The 19,591-nt window shown below is 41.0% G+C and overlaps 1 protein-coding gene across 17 annotated transcripts in view; it reads right to left on the bottom strand.

Annotated features, from left to right (window-relative positions):
- The window catches only part of shank3a (SH3 and multiple ankyrin repeat domains 3a), a 105,013-nt gene that overhangs the window by 36,165 nt on the left and 49,257 nt on the right, over positions 1–19,591 (bottom strand). For 11 of the 17 annotated variants that reach the window (XR_011086960.1, XM_068651031.1, XM_068651032.1 and 8 more), the window contains 10 exons: positions 18,973–19,089; positions 14,948–15,025; positions 14,363–14,429; positions 13,115–13,350; positions 12,539–12,702; positions 7,032–7,213; positions 5,405–5,428; positions 2,204–2,242; positions 1,753–1,773; positions 1,380–1,436 (listed from right to left, as the gene is read on the bottom strand). Coding sequence is in view for 16 of the 17 variants with exons in the window: in XM_068651031.1 (XP_068507132.1) it covers positions 1,380–1,436; positions 1,753–1,773; positions 2,204–2,242; positions 5,405–5,428; positions 7,032–7,213; positions 12,539–12,702; positions 13,115–13,350; positions 14,363–14,429; positions 14,948–15,025; positions 18,973–19,089 (985 nt within the window). In the remaining variant the exon portion in view is untranslated. The remainder of the gene's footprint in view (positions 1–1,379; positions 1,437–1,752; positions 1,774–2,203; positions 2,243–5,404; positions 5,429–7,031; positions 7,214–12,538; positions 12,703–13,114; positions 13,351–14,362; positions 14,430–14,947; positions 15,026–18,972; positions 19,090–19,591) is intronic. The other 6 variants (XM_068651036.1, XM_068651038.1, XM_068651039.1 and 3 more) reach the window with 3 other exon arrangements.

The following is a 19,591-nucleotide window of genomic DNA, read 5'->3' as shown; positions in this document are numbered from 1 at the left end:
AACTCTGTGTGATTACCATGTTGACTTCAGAAAAAAAATGGGTGGCAACCTTTGGTCCTGCAATCATAAATTGTTCAAACAGGTTCAATATTTCCAATCAGAAATGTTTAAGCAGTGTAGAACTAGAACGGTAGAACAACCTGCACCTTCTGATCTAAGTTAGCGAAATCGATTGTCGGATGTCTTTAAAAGGTTAGTCCCAGTTTCTCTTCTCTGTTGTGGGTTAAAAGTCTTTTAAGTTTGTTTTTTTCCAGCCTTACGTTGAGGAGCTAGTCTGTAACAGCTGATTCGCAACTTCTACCACTACCAACAGCACTCCGTACTTTTTTCTGCACCCTCTTGAGAAGTTTGCCTCAAGTCACAAACCTTTGCTGTTAAATAAAATAAAATAAAATAAAATAGAACAAAATGAGTGGTTGAGTTTGCAAATGGTGATTCCCAAATAAGCCGACATTCACTCTACTTTTACCTTTCATTGCATATGTGACAGGGTATGTACAAGCCAGAACTGTGATGTTAGCAATGCTAATACGAACACAGCACAAAAGAGGTGCCTGAGCTCTTCCACTAACATCACAGACCACTGCATACAAAAAAAAAAAAAAAAACATTGACTGCAAAACCAGGTTAGCCAGTTTGTGGTGATTACTGCGGTTACCCTGGCGACAGTGAGTGCCTTTTAGAAGAGATGGTCATTTGGACCATGAGATTAGATCAATAGAGAGAGAGAATCGGAGAACGAGGTTATTGTGAGGATGTGCAAAAGGGGAATGCATTTGTGCACACATAAATAGAAGGTGCGCAAACACACACATACACACACAAAAAGATACAGTGTTGCGTCGTAGTACATGCTCGCGTGTGCTCCAGCGATGGTCAATGAATGCACAAAAGCGAGCCAAGCTCATTACCCGGAGACTGTACGCTTAAAAGAGCTGGATGCGGACGACCCTGCTGAACGGCGGAAGGCAAGCACGTTGCGTGTGTGTCTTTGTGGACAAAGAGTAACTACATACACTCATCTCAAACTCAGCCTTCAATCACTGGAGGAGCCTTTCCAAGTGAGTCACTCATCTTGATGGAGGAGAGAAGCTTTAAGAATATAGGAAAACTATGTACAAACTATGAACACTTAAAGGAGACTACTCTGGCTGAATATGTTGGATGTGAATCATCCATTAACAGGAGGGATGGGGAAAAATATGGAATTACCTTCATTTTTTTCAGCTCGAATGAGCTTTTCATTTATTTATTCACCATCCAGAGCTATTAACAACATACTGTAGCCTAAGGCACACACATCGTTAACAGGGGCAGCACAATTGACTTCTTCTAGAGCACTTTGTCATCCTCAGTTCAATTCAACAATGCACTTTTACCTTCACCGTCATCGATGAAAATGGGATGCTCGTCCTCCTCATTAAACACAGTGTCAGCTTTAGGGCATGAGTGAATACAACAAATGTACAATTTTAGTACAGGTGCAGCTCAATAAATTAGACTAGCAAGAAAAAGGCATCAGTTCAAAAAGTGAAACGTAGATAGAGTATATGCAGATATTCACTTTTTGAAATGAACTCCCAAATGCCGTTAATCAATAACTTATTTAACCATGTTAATTTTTGGGGAAATGCAGATGCTGTTCACTGAAAACTTCAAAATAGTTTTTGCAGGATTCTTCAGGTATTTAAATAACATACTGTGATATTTTGCTAAGACACAGTGATGACTGGAAAGAAATGTGTTAGTTACCATCCGAGTCCAGATGGTCATCTTTGGAATATAAGAAAAAAAGAATGATTACTTTGTGCAACATTCAAACTACCGTCATTGTCAAATAAAACGCAGTTTTCTGCAAATTTTCTGCAGATCCTTCAAGAAAACTGACACATCTGCCTTTTGTTTGACAGCAACATTGACTAAACTTTCTACAACACATACAGTTATGTATGGTGGGATCTACTCTATTACTGATATGTTTACTGGCCAAATCCGAACCGTCGTCCTTCACTATAAAAGTGTACAAAAACAAACAAAACCATACATGAGTGGAATTTGTTCATGGAGCTCAAAACGAAATTCCGTAAATTTAGTTCAATCGACACTACTACTACCACCACCACTATGTCTCCAAGACTCTATGATTGGGAGCAAAAGGTCTACATGCACATCCAACATACTACACCATTCTAATTAGAGTTACCTATTGTGATCTCATCATAAGGATGCTCCTCTGGCAAAGCTATAGTGATTAACAAAGATGTTAACGAGAACACACAGATGAGGGTGTGTGTGTGTGCGTGTGTGGTGGCCTGTGAGGTTGTTAACACACTAATTATACTTCAATGAATCACTGTCATGTTTGTAATGCAAAGTAATATGACAGTTAGCTTCAAGGTACAACCAGTCCATTGTGTCAATATTTTATACACACCCGCCGGACATTTCATTAGGTACACCTGTACGCTTCAATGAGGCCCAATACAAGAGCAGTATCAGAAATTCTGGCTTTAATCAGGCTCACTTATGCTGTCCCATGAAACAGGATGCTGTCTTCTTTCTTCGCTTTTAAGTCAGCTTGACTTCTTTTCGCCCTCTGTCGCAAATTAGCACTATTACTATTAACGAGTCCATCCATTTATGAATACAGATGTGACGAAATGAATTATGTAGTAAAGACAGGGTCGTACGTCTTTAAAATAGCTTCTCTGATGGCTCAAGGGGGACTGGTCATTCTCTGCTTAAGACTCATTGAATGCAATAAATAAGCTACAAGGGAACATTTTTTTCCCAACTTTTGTCGATGGTGGCTCCCGAATATTAATGGCGATGTGTTTCTTTCTTGCAATTTAAAATTGCACGTGTCGTAATAACATTTCTGTGACAAACAAAAAACAAAACACCTCGAGGATCAACAATTATAGCACAAGCTTCCCCTAATACTTTTTTTTAGTGCAAATGAGCCACTGCTAACCCGACCCCCCTCAACTGGAGACCAGTACCGAATACGGCTTCCATTACCATGATGACAGGGAGAGCTATGGAGTGCGACAAGGCGAGCGTCAACTCGCCCGAGGTATGGAAAAAAAAAAAAAAAAAAAAAGAAAGATCTAGCATTAAGACAGTCAGAGCATGAAGTGCATTTTCACTCGAGGAGGAAGCACTTTGTCACCTTGCCACCAGATTAGACTTTTCAATTAGTGGAGCGATTCCATGCATGTGGTGACACACAAAACACAAACATCATCGATTTTGGTGAACAACTGAATATGTGCTGCACATGAGAATAATACCAGCGACGGTAAGCTGTGCATCCAACACTACGTCTCTGATTATCTTTTGCCTTTGTGATGAGGAGTTCCTATATGAGAATTTTAGTGTGGAGGCTGTACTACGTAAATTAGCTGGACTATTATATCACAATCCGGCAAAAGTCAGAAGGGCGACAGCTCACAAAAGATAAACTTGGTTGTTTAATTTCAGTAATTCTCTAGAAAAACCAACCATCTGTACACAAACAATAAAAAAGTCAATAACTATCAGCGTTAAGTGCTTAATTTGGCGTCACAATGAAACAAACAATATTCCCCCTTCATCATAAGATGATGTACCAGCTGTTGTTTAGAAACCAAATTATTAGGTACTGCTAGTTTAACTTTAACTCAAACAACCATTCAAATGTTTACGTCCCCAAGATAACATAGGCGCTGGCAAATGGCACGCAATGTGACAGCCAGTGTTGCAGAACAGAACCAGATGGTTTAGCCGCGATGGCCCACCAAGATCCTGGCAGCCACGTGCCTATGGAAGCATTTGTGAATCCATTCCTTGCATAGAACAACACAGGAGAACACATTTTTCCATTAGTGGATTAGGGATGAAGGATTGGTCTGCGCTGACAAGAAAAGTAACTGGATGGCTGATCCATCTATTTTCTTTAGTAATCGTCCACTCAGGTTTCGGGTGAGCCGAATCTTATCCCAAATGACTTTGGGCAAGACATGGAGTACACCCTGGACTGATCACATACAGACAAAACATATATTCATAATATGAGTTTCCTCAATTTTCTAGCTGAATTTTCTCAAAATCAAAAGTTGTTTATTTGGAGCAGCCACACAAGTCTGGCTTCTGCTAGCTTATGCTAACACAGGACACAAAACAACATAAATAGAACATATCCGAATTGCTTTATACAGCTTCCTGGAGGCCAATGTATGCACACCAAAGCGAGTCGATGCAAACATTAACTATCAAAGAGGAATGGAGGCGAGACCTTTCCATTCATTTGGTGGGTCTCTCAAGAAGATAAAGTTTCACTCCAAAAACAGCATACAGTATGCTCAGTATGAGATTCAAACCGAGCACCTTTTGACTCTAACTCTGATGGGCTAACCGCTATCCACGAGGCTGCCCTTGAATCCTCATCTGCCTTCAGAACGACCTGACACATCATTTGTATTTGTCATGGTTTTACGCTTATGTTCTATAATTGGGTTTCGTTATGCGTAACAGGTCTGGCTTGTTTGCCATTTGTATCAGTAATAAGAATGCAAATGACAACATTGTTACTATAAAGTAGACAAAAGACTACATTAGGAACATGTGAGAGCATATGGAAGAATATCCACTGGCTAAGGTGTGCAGAAGGATATCGAGCCAGAAAGGATACCTTTTGTAACCGTATGGTGTCTTTATAGGATCATATATGAGACCAAATACTTTCATTCTAAGCTTCCTGGCATATGTAAAGAAAGTGTGAGTGATCGCAACCAGAGTGCAGCAACTCTCTGAAGTGTTTTCATTAAGCTAATGTGGGTATGAACCACCATGATGGATGCAAAGTGGGGGTGTGGGGACTCTAGAGTGGAGCTGGGGTATGCCCATGTAAAGGTGACGGGATGGGGAAGAAAAAGGTTGCATGCTCAAGTGGGAGAGCACTACCGGACAAGAGGAATTTGACAAGACCTGTTTGAATTTGCATGCACTCGCCTTAGACAAGAAAATTCCAAAATGAGTTTTTGGACTGCAGTTTAAGGAATGATCATTCTCCTCTAAAGTCACAGATGTTAAAGTAAACAAAGAGATAAGAATGCTGCCATTATCTCCTGCCCCAATCCTACCATATCAAACACGTACAGTATGTTGCTGATCCTTGCTTACAGGTAGCTAAAATGTTGCGTCAGAATTATCCTCAAACACTCCTGATTTCTGCCAAATCGTGAAGCCCCTGGCTTGGATAGAAAACTGATTATTCTTGCTTGCTTGCTATAGTGCCATGCCCATCCCGACAGCAAACACACTTGTGGTGATTCAAACAGGGCAGTTACACGGGTGTACTACACGGTGCACAAGGAGGAGTGACACGGGAGGAAAACGTGGAGAAGAACAGAATGGTGTTTACCTTCTACATCATTACAGTCAAAGTCTTGAGTGAGGCATGGATGGAGACAAAAAACACGCACACACATACATACAGATGAAAAGCTGAGCCATTGCAGCTCTGTACAAAGCAGAAAAAAATAAATACAACATTTGTAGCATGAGTGGAGCGCAATACGAGGCAGAAAGCTACATAGCACTATGCTGTACGGGAAGAATGACAATTTTTATTTTGTGCAGTCGTGGCACTGACGATTTCTTAATGACAAATAGGACAGTACCATTTGGACACTGGGTTAGGTGGTATTTCACATTCACATGAACGTTATTGTTATGTCTTTTGCACACCAACAAATGTGGAAAGATTAGCACACAACATTGCTACTGATTCATGGTAACATGCTAATAAAAAAAACAAAACAAAAAAATGTGACATGATTTAAACATTTCCTTTCCGCTTGTATACAAAAAAATGGTACGTTTGGTCCTGTTGTCTTACATCAGTCGGATCAGTACAAATACAATAGACAAACAAATCTTCACAAATTTGTATGCAGTTTTGTTCAAGTATTTATTTTTCCCTTTCAGTGTTTGACTGACAACGGGACATTTAATTCCACTTGAGAATGAAAAATGGCTCAGCCTTACTAGTTCAATTTAACACTCTGTCATTTGAGAAAATTATTTTGAGCTTCTGCTGTTTGACTGATTAAAGAACAGTTTATCCCACCCCCAGAATAAAAAATGTTACAATCCAATGACCTTGCAGCAGCAGCATGCTAAGATAGAAACGGCCAAACACAAATACGACACTCCACGTTGCTCGAGGAACTTATTCACACTTTTTTCTATCCCGCCCCAGAGAGAAAATGGTACAGTCCTGTTGTCTTGAATCTGTTGCATCCTAACATACAAATCCCTTTAAGGAACAGCTCAAGTTTGGTCTTCACTCTACTAAGTGGCATTCTAATAGTGTTTGTCCATTTTAGCTGTGCACTTAATTGAGTCTGATGTAGTGATGGGAACATACACACACACACACACACACACACACACACACACACACACACACACACACACACACACACACACACACACACACGCACACACACACACACACACACACACACACACACACACACACACACACACACGCACGCACGCACACATACACACACACGCACACACACACACACACACACACACACACAAACACACCCTCACACACACACAGAAAACAGTACAGCAGCAATTCTCAAACAGGATGCAGTGAGAGATCAGGTTTGCCTCAGGAAATTGCCTAATTTTACGCAAATTGTTGAAAAGATTATTTTATGTACTATAAATACTGTTCTTATTTTGATTTGGCTTGACTTTATTTTGAAAATAAAACACAGAAAGAAATAGAAATGTCTGAGATATAAAATTCCCATACAGAAACATTGCATATTGCTGGTCTCTGTAGAGGAAAAAGTTCAAATGTTTTCATCCATCCATGTCAGGGACATATAGTGACGGGCAGAATAATTAAATGCTCTGCTACTAGATTGTAATTAATTTTTTCTTGCAATTTTTGTTTGTCGGTCCACCATAGTATTTTTCCTTATGTCAACAACGGTCGAGAAACAGTGCAGTTGAGGGAATCTTACCTTTGACCCTCTCTCCCCGATTGAGTTGTATCTCCCCCTCCCCTTGCGGCGTGTAAGGCTTGACCACGATGAAGGTGCGACCCGGGACGGCGCTGTAGAGTTTCCGCTTGGGCCCGCGGGCGCTCATTAGCGCCGGCGGTGTGTGATGAGGTGGGCTGGGGTCTCGCTGCACCGAGCCAGGGCTGTAAACAAACACATAGGTTACCGTGGTGATCCCCGGCAGCTGATAGCCAAAGCCCGTGGTCACGGACATGACGGTCCGCGGGGCCGCCGGCGGGCGACGGCCCCTGATCTTTGCGGAGGACAGGGAGAGATTCATAAAAGGTCTGCGTTCAAACGATAGCCGTTCCACGGGAGAGGATCCAGTGACATCCGAAGCAAAAGCAAGAGTGTCAGGTAGATATATCCCATTGGAATTCCTTCTTAGTCATCCCAACTTGGCAGAAGCCCCCTGCGGAGAGGAGGGATGCGTATCCAGCATGTCTCCCCGATGGCAGGTGGGACTACGAATCTCGACACCGACGGATCCCTCCTGTCGAGGGGGGGGGGGGAGCGTGTGGATTTCTGCTCCCTTTCTCTTCGGGAACCCCTCCGCCTTCCGTCCTTCCTCCCCCCTTCCTCCTCTCCTTCCACCACTCCTTTACACACTCGGTCAATCCTGCTGCTACTACTGCCGCTGCTTCTGTTGTTGTGTTGCACCCCTCCCTCCCCTTTGACCGCTCGCACAAGCCCCTCTATGAGCATGCTACCCTTACACACGCAACCCCCTCCGACATATTGCACTAGTGTTCCCAATGCACACAATTGATCTCGAGTGTTTGTGCGCGTGTATATATGTGTGTATGTGTAAATATTGGCTTGTGCAACCGGGTAAGGGGGGGGGGGGGTGAACAGCTCAAGCCCATGTGGTTGAACTGTTGCTCCTCCCCTCCTTCCCTGGCGTTCATTCCTCCACTCAGCATCTCTTCACATGCAAGGTGAAAGCTGGCAAACTACAGCAGTGGCAGAGCTCCACCTAGTTTTCATTCATCCCTCCTCCGTCGCCACAAGTCTAGCCACGTGCTCTCGACATCCTGCTCCTCTTGCTCTCGCTTCGCCTCTCGGGCTCAAACACATTTAATACTCCACAACATAAATGTGTAAAGCTCTCCATGCTAATGGAATTAAAATGCACCCGAAAACAACAAGCAAGATTGGCTCAAAATGAGGCGGGGTGGGACAATACCACACCTCGCGGCTTCTTTCTTTCTTTCTTTCTTTCTTTCTTTCTTTCTTTCTTTCTTTCTTTCTTTCTTTCTTTCTGTCTTCCTGTCTGTCTGTCTGTCTGTCTGTCTGTCTGTCTGTCTGTCTGTCTGTCTGTCTGTCTGTCTGCCTGCCTGCCTGCCTGCCTGCCTGCCTGCCTGCCTGCCTGCCTGCCTGCCTGCCTGCCTGCCTGCCTGCCTGCCTGCCTGCCTGCCTGCCTGCCTGCCTACCTACCTACCTACCTACCTACCTACCTACCTACCTACCTACATACATACATACATACATACATACATACATACATACATACATACATACATACATACATACATACATACATACATATATATATATATATATATATATATATATATATATATATATATATATATATATACCGTATTTTCCGGACTATAAGTCGCTCCGGAGTATAAGTCGCACCAGCCATAAAATGCCCCAAAAAGTGAAAAAAACATATATAAGTCGCTCCGGAGTATAAGTCGCATTTTGGGGGGCAATTTATTCGACAAAATCCCACACCAAAAACAGTCATGAACGAGCAACAACAGGCTAAACAATAGCAACAACAGGCTAAACGATAGGTATGCTAACGTGACAAATACAAACAAAGAGCTGAGAACGGGCCTGACGTAACATATAGAGTGATTAAGGACAACTATTACATGAATAACATGTTTATAAAACCATCGGTGTCACTCCAATTCATTAAATAGCAACAACAGGCTAAACGATAGGTATGCTAACGTGACAAACACAAACAAAGAGCTGAGAACAGGCCAAATAATAATAAATAATAATAATAAATATAAGAGGAGCAAAAATAGAGCAAGTGTACATACAGCAGACAGTGGACTTGGATATGGTGCTTTAAAGTGTTAATAGCTTTATTTGATGTTTTCTCCATTTTTTTATGTTTTGAATCAAGATAAAGATATAAAAGCATGTGAAGTGATCAACTATACTAAAAATAACATGGGAAGTGGTCAACTATACTTGTAAGTAAGTGATGTCTTAATGCTCAAGTAAAAATTTGTGAAATAAAACATATATAAGTCGCTCCTGAGTATAAGTCGCCCCCCCACCCAAACTATGAAAAAAAGCGCGACTTATAGTCCGGAAATTACGGTACACACACACAAATGAACACTAATGCACGTAGCAATTCCCTGTATAAATGTTAGTGTTTGACTGAAGAATAATGAAGTCACAAAGATTGCTGAAATTCAATTTCAATTTAGTGGCCCATTAAACGAAGTAAATTACTTGAGTACTATCATAAGTAACTACAATATTAGCCATGTGAATTCAATGAAATAGAACAGAAGAAAAACGTGCCGTTTTTTTGGTTGCAGTCATGCTGCACAAAATTGTGCTTCTGCCGTTCTGTTTGCTTAAACTGTTATCATGGATAATCTTTTTAATGGACTGTTTCTTTTTCCAGATTTCATTCAAACATGATCAAGGGTGCTTGGGTGGCATTTTTGTACACTTCAGAGTGCCGCTTTGAAAATGAATGAAAGGAGCTGCTTTGTCTGGCCACGCTGAATGTTGACTGTGACCACTCCAACAGTGGCAGAGCTGCCGGCCTTTGCTTTTCTGCGAAATTACCGATGCTGTGGCGGACCTCAGTACCAAGCCTCTCACGAGTTAAGGTGATGTATTTGTCCTTTGTGATGTCACACTCTCTTTGTATCTTTCATGACTTCTCTCTGGCCACAGTTGTTGGCAAACAGTCATGGAATAAAGACGTGTTCCTCCCTTCTGCCACAATGCTGCTTTTAACATTTTTTGTTTTTTACAAAGGATGAATTATATATTCATGTATCAAAGTTGAAAATGTTACTTCACACACTGCTTGTACAGTTAATAAAGGCGTTTAATGTCCATTCTTTTCAATGGGGAAAATGTGTTAACTAACTAAAATGTCCGTTTATTTTCATTCAAAAATCTCTTTAGAGGACCAGCCCTCTCACTGATATTGACCCAGAACAATGCAGTATATTGCACTGATGTATTTTGAGCACGTGTGTCTTCCTTTTCTCAGTGTGTTGGCCCCATCAAATTGTATCACTCACATTATAACTTTCATTTACTTGATTGCTCCCTTCCGCCTCAACTCTATTCTTATCCATGACTTCCCTCTCCACACACACAAACCTTTCTCTCTCCATCCCCATCTACAAGCAACAACAGCTTGCTGACGGCTTTCCAATTACTATGGGGGCTGATGGTAGCGGGCGACCAAAGGGAACGACTCTCGCATGCTAATGTTTGAAAGGCAGTGTGGAACAACACCAAGCAGAGAGAAAAGGGGGAATGAGAGGCAGGGGACACGAGGATGCACAAAGACACGATTCCTTGGTGAGAGCTTCTTTTCTACCTACTGCCTTCCGCGTGTGAAATGCATTGTGGAATTTTAGAGGTAACTGCGTAGCAGGTAACAGGTGTTTTAACATTCATATGTAAACTTTTCGTATTTTCCGGACTATAAGGCGCAGCTAAAAACCTACAATTTTCAGCTAAAAACCTACAATTTTCTCAAAAGCCGACAGTGCGCCTTATAGTTTGGTACGCCTTATATATGGACCAAATTCCTATATCTAAACTGGCCCGAAGCATTGTGTCATGAAATCAATCATAAGTGGCCCGCTGAAGACTATGAATCATGAATCAAAAATACTATGGATTATTATTTTGTGATTATAAAGTAATTTGTTGAGTCTAAAGTTGAAATAAAAAAGATAAAATGGAGAATGATTTGATTTGGATTACAAATCTGACATGATGCATTAATGGTGCGCTTTATAGTCCGGTGCACCTTATATAAGGACAAAGTTTTAAAATGGGCCATTCATTGAAGGTGCGCCTTGTAGTCCGGTGCGCCTTATAGTCCAGAAAATACGGTATTTGCAGGGGAGTAACCAAGGACAATTACTTGGTTTCTGCACTGAACAGCATTGGGGATGGGAACCAGTGAGCATCAACACCAATGATACAACATTTAGAGGAGCAAGATTACATTTGATTGTTATTCCCCATTCATACAGTACTGGAGTAGATGAATAAAAAAAGCTGAGGACGCTAATGTCTGTCAAGCATGATGCGGGCATGACCAAAAAGGCTCCTTTGCCATTTTGGCCTCGAAAGCGCATCAGAATTGACTTAACACTTACAAATAAATTACTCCTATCACACGAGGAGGATAATGCGCTTGATTGGATTGGCGAGGCCACTCGACAGGTTAACACGCAGATAACAAGTCAATATTGCCGCCCCGGTGCGAGTGGCTATGACCCGAAGTTGAATGTGAAAATGTCACAAAATGGCATTCATGCAGAAGTTTATCAGCATGCACAACAGCTTTGTCTCAGCTGACGTGTTTTCAAAGGTGGGAAAAATACTCACGCTTAGTACTTGAGTAGAAGTACAGATACTTATATCACTAAAAGGAAAGTGGTGCCGGGAGTCTTCAAAAGTTGAAAAAAAAACATTTTCATGGGAAAAAAAACTGTCTGGCGACAGTGTAGACTCCCGCACACCGGTGAACCTTGTGACAATCAGCAGTACAGAAAATGGATGGCTAATGAGAAAACAATTATCCTCTGAGACATAATGCAGTATATATATGAATCAAAAGTAGCAATGTAGTAGTTCATAATCACATGTACACATGTTGGGATTTCTTTGAGGGTTAATGAGTCCAATTAACCCTGGATGCATGATTGTTGTTCCCAAGAAACTTTGTGCTCACCTCATAACCAACCTTTCTGGCATGTTTTAGCACAATATGAATAAAACATATCGCACAGGTCAACCGTCCGATACAAACTGAGCCATAAACAGAAGGTCAGTAAACGATCCTCGTATTATTGAGGGAAAATATTCAAGGGTGCGCATGTGGCCCATAAAGAGCAGCTGGCACAAACCAGCAGCTTTTATGCATTTATGCTTTTATGCACCTTTATGCATTCACCTCACTCTGTAATTCTTTAAAGGGTAATGCGCACAAGGAGGAAGGTCTTAACTCTACGTATGCAGAAGGCCAATTAGGCCAGGATTCGGCTAACATGATAAGACCGACCAAATCCGGTCTGCCTTTTGCTCTCACTCCCAACAAGCGCTAGCGTTTGATTGACAGGGAGGAAGGGCGATTGCCTGCCAGGTGTTTTCAAAGGATGAATAGTTTGTCGCATCTACATGTACACACAGCTCTCAGCCTGAAAGCCAAAGTATGTATCACAGACCTGAGTCTTCCCCGATGTCCATGGGGATAGCCGTGGCTGTGGGAACGTCTGGGTACCGGTCTGTCGTCATCATGTGAGTGATGCAAGGAAGGCGAGCGGGAATGAGAGGACCTGGAGCTGCCCGTGCTCTGAAGGCTGCTGTCGGGGAAGTCACCATGACGACTCTGGACATCAGCAAAGGAGTGCATATTCACATTAAATAAATTTGAGCTTATAAAAATCAAGCCATCCATTCAGCTAGCCATGCATCTACCCATCTACAATTGTAAACACAGTATCCTGATTAATATTGCGTTGGTGGACGAAGAATACATTTCATTCATCTGAGGGCCTGCGTTTAGCATTATACTGACCTCTGCTGTCAAGTAAAACTGACATCAAAGTGACCTCGGGCCTTGATTGTGTTCTGGAGTTGATCACATGAAGTTGACAATGCAAAACCTCGTGCAGTTGATTTCAATAGCAATTATCAATCTGTGCATTCAAGTTGTCCAATCATTCATATAAGACTGTTGGGTCATTTTCTTTTTTGTGTAGTTAAAAAAAATAGAACAGAAGCACAGTATACTGTCTTACCTCCCCAAGGCTACCTCCCTGCTGCTGTCCGAAGGCAGGCAGACTACGCAGCGACGGCACAGGGGAATGACCCTGCTGGCGTCCGCGAGACTCTCGAGGCATCTGCCGGAATGCGTGGGCACCGTCGTTCCCGTTGAGGTTGTTGTCGCTTGCCGAGCGCAGCAGTGAGCGGGGGGACGGGGTGGGGCCCGTCACTCGGCGACGGTTGGTGTAGGAGGGCGTCTCTCGGAAAGGCACTGAAATGACACAAAACTCAACTTGAGGTTGAACTTAATCATTCATTTCAAAGCAATAGAAATTGTGTCCCATAACATCCCCATTTAAAACAAATAATAGAATGGGACCTAATGGGGGACATTGGCTATAACGGGACATATGTGCTATAACGGGACATGTGACACTGTGGATGTGGGGGGGCTATGAGACACTGTGGGAGAAATGGGACAATATCACAAACTATAGGATAAAACCGGATGTGATGAGACCTAATACTGTACTCTTGGGACAAAATTGGACATAAGAAGGGACATTGTGCGGCCCAATTGGACACAACGTAACACGTAGGGAGCCAATGGGACACAGAGGGACGGAATATGACAAAATGAGACATGATAAGACCTTAACAGCCTTAATGGGGTATGTTGTGGGAGAGGATGAGACACAATAAAGGAAATTATGAGCCATTATTAGACAAGAAGTGACACGATGCGACACTGTCGAACAAAATAGGACGCAATAGAGGACATTGTAGGACCACCTGGGCCATGGTGGCTGTATAGGACATTGGGAGACATTAAGGGACATAAAGAAATTAAATTTATATGTTATTATGTGGTTCAATGTCACTAAGCTGGACTGTTTTAATGATTTACTATTAATGTTAACGCCTTTATCAGGATGAGTCAAATTTCCATTTTGTTGCATTGGAAAATGCACAAAGTGTAATATATGCATGGTATTGCTGTGTTGTGCAGTAGAGTGTGTACTGTATAGGCATAGGATTATGCACACTAGATGGCATAGTTTCCCTACATGTAGCAGCTGCCAGATCAGCTCAGCACGGGTTGGATGGGGGACCCAGTACCCCCCCGAAACCTTTTCTGTATCTCTTTAATCTTATGTTCTTCATCTCCTTGGCTTTTTACTCCGTGTCTCTTTATACTTCCCCTCCTAACATCTTTCCATCTGAAACCGTCACAACCTTAAAACCTGGAGGACGTTTTGGCAAAATATGAGTCACTTACTCACCAACATCTGATGCTTTGTGGACCTTTATGATTTCAGCCAGATCAAAGTTCCCTGCTATAATAGCCACCTGGAGGGCGACGACAGACATATTATAGCGTATTGTTGAGTTCAACAGTAGAGAACATTCATTGCAGGGTTCACGTGATTAATTAGCAGTATGGATATGCTTATTGCTCGCTATGACTAATGCGATGTGAAAGTCTCTTCAGTCAGCTAAGGCCCAATTGTCAGATGTGCCTGAAAGATAATCCTGAGTGATTATCCTGGGATGTGGGCTGTGAATGATTTTTCTTCAGCGTGCACAGAAAATGTGACAATCCATAATTAAACGTGTTCTATATTTACTTTATTATATTTACTCAATATGTGTCTTATGATTTTTTTTTTCCTCCACCAATCTGCTTAGAAAAAGTCGAGCAATCATAAACAATAACATTGTTCAATATTCTCAGGATGGTCTATTAGAGACATCCCGAAAAGTGAGCCTTTACTGACGTTGATTGGAATTATACCAACCAATGTTAGCACTTTTAAAATGTTAAAAAACTTGTATGCATGTACCCCATTTAAGCAGAAGTGTCATACCTGAAAGGCAGTCTGACTGTTGTAGTTCTTGATCTCCTTGTTGGCCCCCCGAAAGAGCAGAACCCGAGCACAGCTGTCCTGAATGACAACACAGACACTTATGTGATTTGAGCAGCCAAAATCATGCACTCGGGTGAACAGGCGCTATTTCCCTCAACTTTTAATTGGTCTGCCTATTAGACAGGCGTGCTGGAGGTCGCATGGCTGCAGACTTTTAAATGTCACCTTTTACAAATAGCACTATCGTCTGGCTGGATAGAAAGAGAAACACTCAAGAAAAGAAGGGATCAATACAGGAGCTCTTGCAGAAACAAAAAGGAAGCGTATAAAGAGGGAAAAGCCCAAGGGTATGTTCAGCGCAAAATCCTCATCCTGGCTGTATGTGGAATTTGGTGAAAAAATGACTTATTTGTTAACACAATGTACTTTTTTGAACAAAGACAGCAACCGCCAGTATGTAGCGTACACGTTGGATTCACCAGCACAATTGGAAGCTTTGCCAAATCCCTTATTTTTGTCCTTTAAGGGAGACATATGTATGTATTACTTTAATTTGCACAATTACATAAAACAGTCTTAATAATAAGAATGAAAGACCAAGAATTACTGCACAGTAACTGCTATTGTGCCTCATACATAAGAATTACTGCTCATTAATCTACTGCAGGGCCACGAGGAAAATAAAGAAGGAAAAATAACTGTAAAAGCATGGCTTGTATTTTTCAATAGGGTGGCAACATGTTTTCTTTTTTTATTATTATCTTCAAGTGTGCGGAAGGCCAAGCTGTCTTTCTTTTCCAACTCACTGCCATGTACTTAGTGTAACTGTACACAGAGCCCTAAGGCAAGGTAAAATCCACTAGTAAGTAGATTGATGGACACATCTACTGGCCCACACGTGCAGGGAGGGACCTGGCTGTTCGGCTTTGGGGTTGAGGGTTGGTGGTGGGAGATCGATATGTAATTTAACTCGGAGCACAGAATGAACAGGACAAGCTTTTTTCCAAGCAAGTGCAGAGGCACCAAGCTCACTGAGTGACATTACAGGGCATTCAAACATTTAGAAATGACTGAATAAATTGAGAAATGACATAAAATATAAAAAGCTTAAATGTTCAAATGTCCATCTCCAACATAATTTGATTGATTAAAAAAAAAAAAAATCAGGAAATAACAGAAAAAAATATGTATGGATACGAATAATAAACGTCATGAAACAAAAAAAAAGTATAAATAAAACATAAAAATAATCAAATATAAATATATAAATACATATAAATATATAAATATAAAAATACAAATACTGAAACAAAGATAAAATAAATGAAAAATAACAAATGAAATCAAATTACACAAACAGAAATACTAAATGTGAACAAAATAAGAAAACTATGAAACAAATACTCAATAATAAAAATATGAATAAACAAAATTATACATTAAATATACAATGACAAAAATAAGCAAAAACAAACAAAACCCAAGAAAATAATATAAGTAATAAAGTATTAAAACAAACTGAACTAAATATCCTGCACATTTGAAAAGATTCTTCTTCTCCATATATAGCCATATTTTTGAAAAAAGATTGGGTTCAAGTGCTAATGCCGCATACTCCACGATGTTTTCTCAAACCCAGTTGTAAAATCCTGTCATATAGCTTAAGAAACACAAATATTAGATGATCTCCGTTAAAGAATGAGAGATGTAAATATAAGTGGACACCAACCAGTTTTACAAACCTTCAGAAAAGTTGAAAGAAAATCGCCCGTAGCAGATTAAAAGCAACTCTGGAGCTAACTGAGCTATGACCTTGTAAGATTGATCCAAAAACATCCTCCAGCGTGTGCATGCTTTGTATGTCTGAGAGGAAATCTAACTCCTCCACATTGATGCCCAAAAACAGGGTTCTGCAAAAGGTGAAGCGCAAGTAAATTAACTCTACAAAATTATTCTAAGTCCATATAATACAAAATACATTTAACATTGTGGTTGTCATTTAGGTGTGCATGCATATTTTGGACACCATGGTGCCAACTCAAAAAAAACCTTTTCCTTTTTGTTTACAAAGACTCGGCACAAAGAGACTTGGAGAAGCCAATTAGCGCCTGCACCATCAGTCTTCCTGCAGTGAATCACTTGCAATACTATTCCATGATATCTTCAGCATGGCGTGACGTGATAGTCACTTGCTGACCAGTCATGTTTTAAAAGACAGATGCTTGCTGTCGCATCCATATTTGTACATCGGATGATGCAGAAGCCAATTCATTATGCGACTTTTTCTTCATTATTTCTAGTCCATCTGTTTATTTCTATGCAAGGTGACAGTGACTAGTAAGTGGAACGATCATATTCATATGTGGAACTGACACGTTTGACTACATTTGAAGTACCTGTAATGTGGAAATAATGTATTTTAAGCTTGACAAACCATAACCTGGGAAATGTTGCCAGGTGTCTTTTGTGCCTTCACAAAAAGATTTGTTGAAGTCGCAAAAACATATCCATTGCAGTGGAGTGTGCCTATGCGTGACTTTTTTTGTGTTGTCTGTAGAGCTCAGAGACGGACGGCACTAGCAGACCCCCTCTCTCGCCAGACAAGATCTTGAACATCCATCGAGTTTACGTGAGTAGACAGTGTCACCCTGTGATCGCCACCAATCAAAAAGTCCTCCTGTTGCTACACATGTAGGACATTGCTCATCTTTCACAGTTTGGCATCCTCCTGCGTGTCCGACTACGGATGTATTGATCTCAGATAGATTGCGCCTGCCTATTCGGAAACGTGATTGCGGACTTGAACTTTTACAGATCAATCTGCTCATCTCTGTGTTGCGCCTCCACGGGGAGAAGAACGGGGACTTTTCTCTAATGGAGGACACACAAAGAGCCTAAACTTCTTTTTACTCAAGTCAATAAGATGACGGCCAGAATACAAATGAAACGACAGTACATCAATACTATTTTTCAAGAATGAAAAGAAGAAGACAAGAAGACCATTTTTATAAGAATGAATGAACATGGGTCAATTTGACCCGCAACACAACAGAAGGGGGTGGTCGATGATGTATCATAAGCACATCACGACACAGCATTCACTGACATGTCAGCGAGCAGAATCAATGTTTATTTTCACTTCACTGGTTCTTGGGTAAGTCATTGCGCAAAGGCTCATTAACTTCCTGGGCATGCATTATTGCATTTTTCTATGATTTGGATTTCCCTGTATGATTTCCTCTGAATGAAAAAAACAAAAACAACCAAAATAAGACATCGTGACTAACTGGCACTCATTTGTGCATGGTTATCGTATCATGACAAACTATGATAGGATACATCACAATCCGGCAGAGTATCAATCTTTGATGCTGCTGTATCAGAATGAAGAATTTGAATGCTGATGTACTGATCGTATTACAGAAGACAGAAACTCTGGTGTTTGATGCTGATGGGTCAATGCTGTATGGTGACGGAGTGAGAAATATTACATTGTGATATCGATGTTTCAATCTGATGCAATGTAATGTAATGTATCCTGACAGGTATTGACGATGTGATGATGGTGTGACAGATATACCATATTGAGATTTGATACTGTTTTATCAATATGGAAGGCTATCTTTTCACATACTATACGATATTACACATACTACGATATTAATGTTTTGTGTAGTCAAGCTGTAACATGTCAGAAAATGGTAGCATTTATCATGATATCGACTTTTGATTCAGGTGTAACGATACCGCATGTATCGATAATTCCTTCATCCGTGTGAGTTATGAGTGTGCTTGTGTTTCACGGTTCTCCCAACATTCAATAAATGAATGAAATGTGCATACGCTGTGGTTCTACTTTCCACTTGTGAGTATGTTCAAGTAAAGGAGCATAAGTTACTATAAAAACCCTTAAAACTTACTATTTACAACAACAAAAAAAACACAAAAAGGAACCAATATCACGGAGGCACGGTTGATAAACTGCAAGATAGTAGCGGAGTGTTGTAAATGATAAAAAGCGATACCTGGTTGTAGAGTGCACACACATGCAGGGCCGTGTTCCCAGAAGCGTTTTGGGCGCTCATGTCCGCTCCGTAAAACAGAAGATGTTCCAGATGCTGCACGTGGCCATAGCGGCAGGACTGCAGGTACAGGATGAAATCAAAGTGGCAAAGTTACAAATAAGCCAAATTTGACCTGAATTACTAAGATCCCAAATAATGGGTGGTAAGTACAGATTTGAGCAAAATTGGCATTAGGTACAAAAGTGGTGGAGACCAACATATTTTACGCTTTAGATAACTTTGAAACCATCATTATAGAAATTTTAAGAAAACACCGCGCGCGCAAAATCAAGTTTGAAGTGATGGAATTGGAACAGTCTTTAGTTACAGAAGAGCAACCAAACAAAAACCACAGTGTGTGGGATTTAAATATCCCTGCCCATCCTGTCTAACATTGCGTTCAAAAGTTGGGGCAAAAACTGCTTTGGGAGGGTCAAGCACTAATTGTCAGAGTGGGCTGAAATGACCCAGAAGCTCCGAAATTACTGAATAAATGATAAGTCACAATGATTTTTGTTTCTGGCATTTCCAAAATGTTTACATGAATGGAGAAGATGTATTGTCCCTTTCTCAACTGGCA

The sequence above is a fragment of the Syngnathus scovelli genome, chromosome 6 (assembly GCF_024217435.2).
Source record: "Syngnathus scovelli strain Florida chromosome 6, RoL_Ssco_1.2, whole genome shotgun sequence".
Lineage (NCBI taxonomy): Eukaryota > Metazoa > Chordata > Actinopteri > Syngnathiformes > Syngnathidae > Syngnathus > Syngnathus scovelli.
Note: the sequence above shows the minus strand (reverse complement) of the source record. Positions and strands in the feature narration are given on the sequence as shown.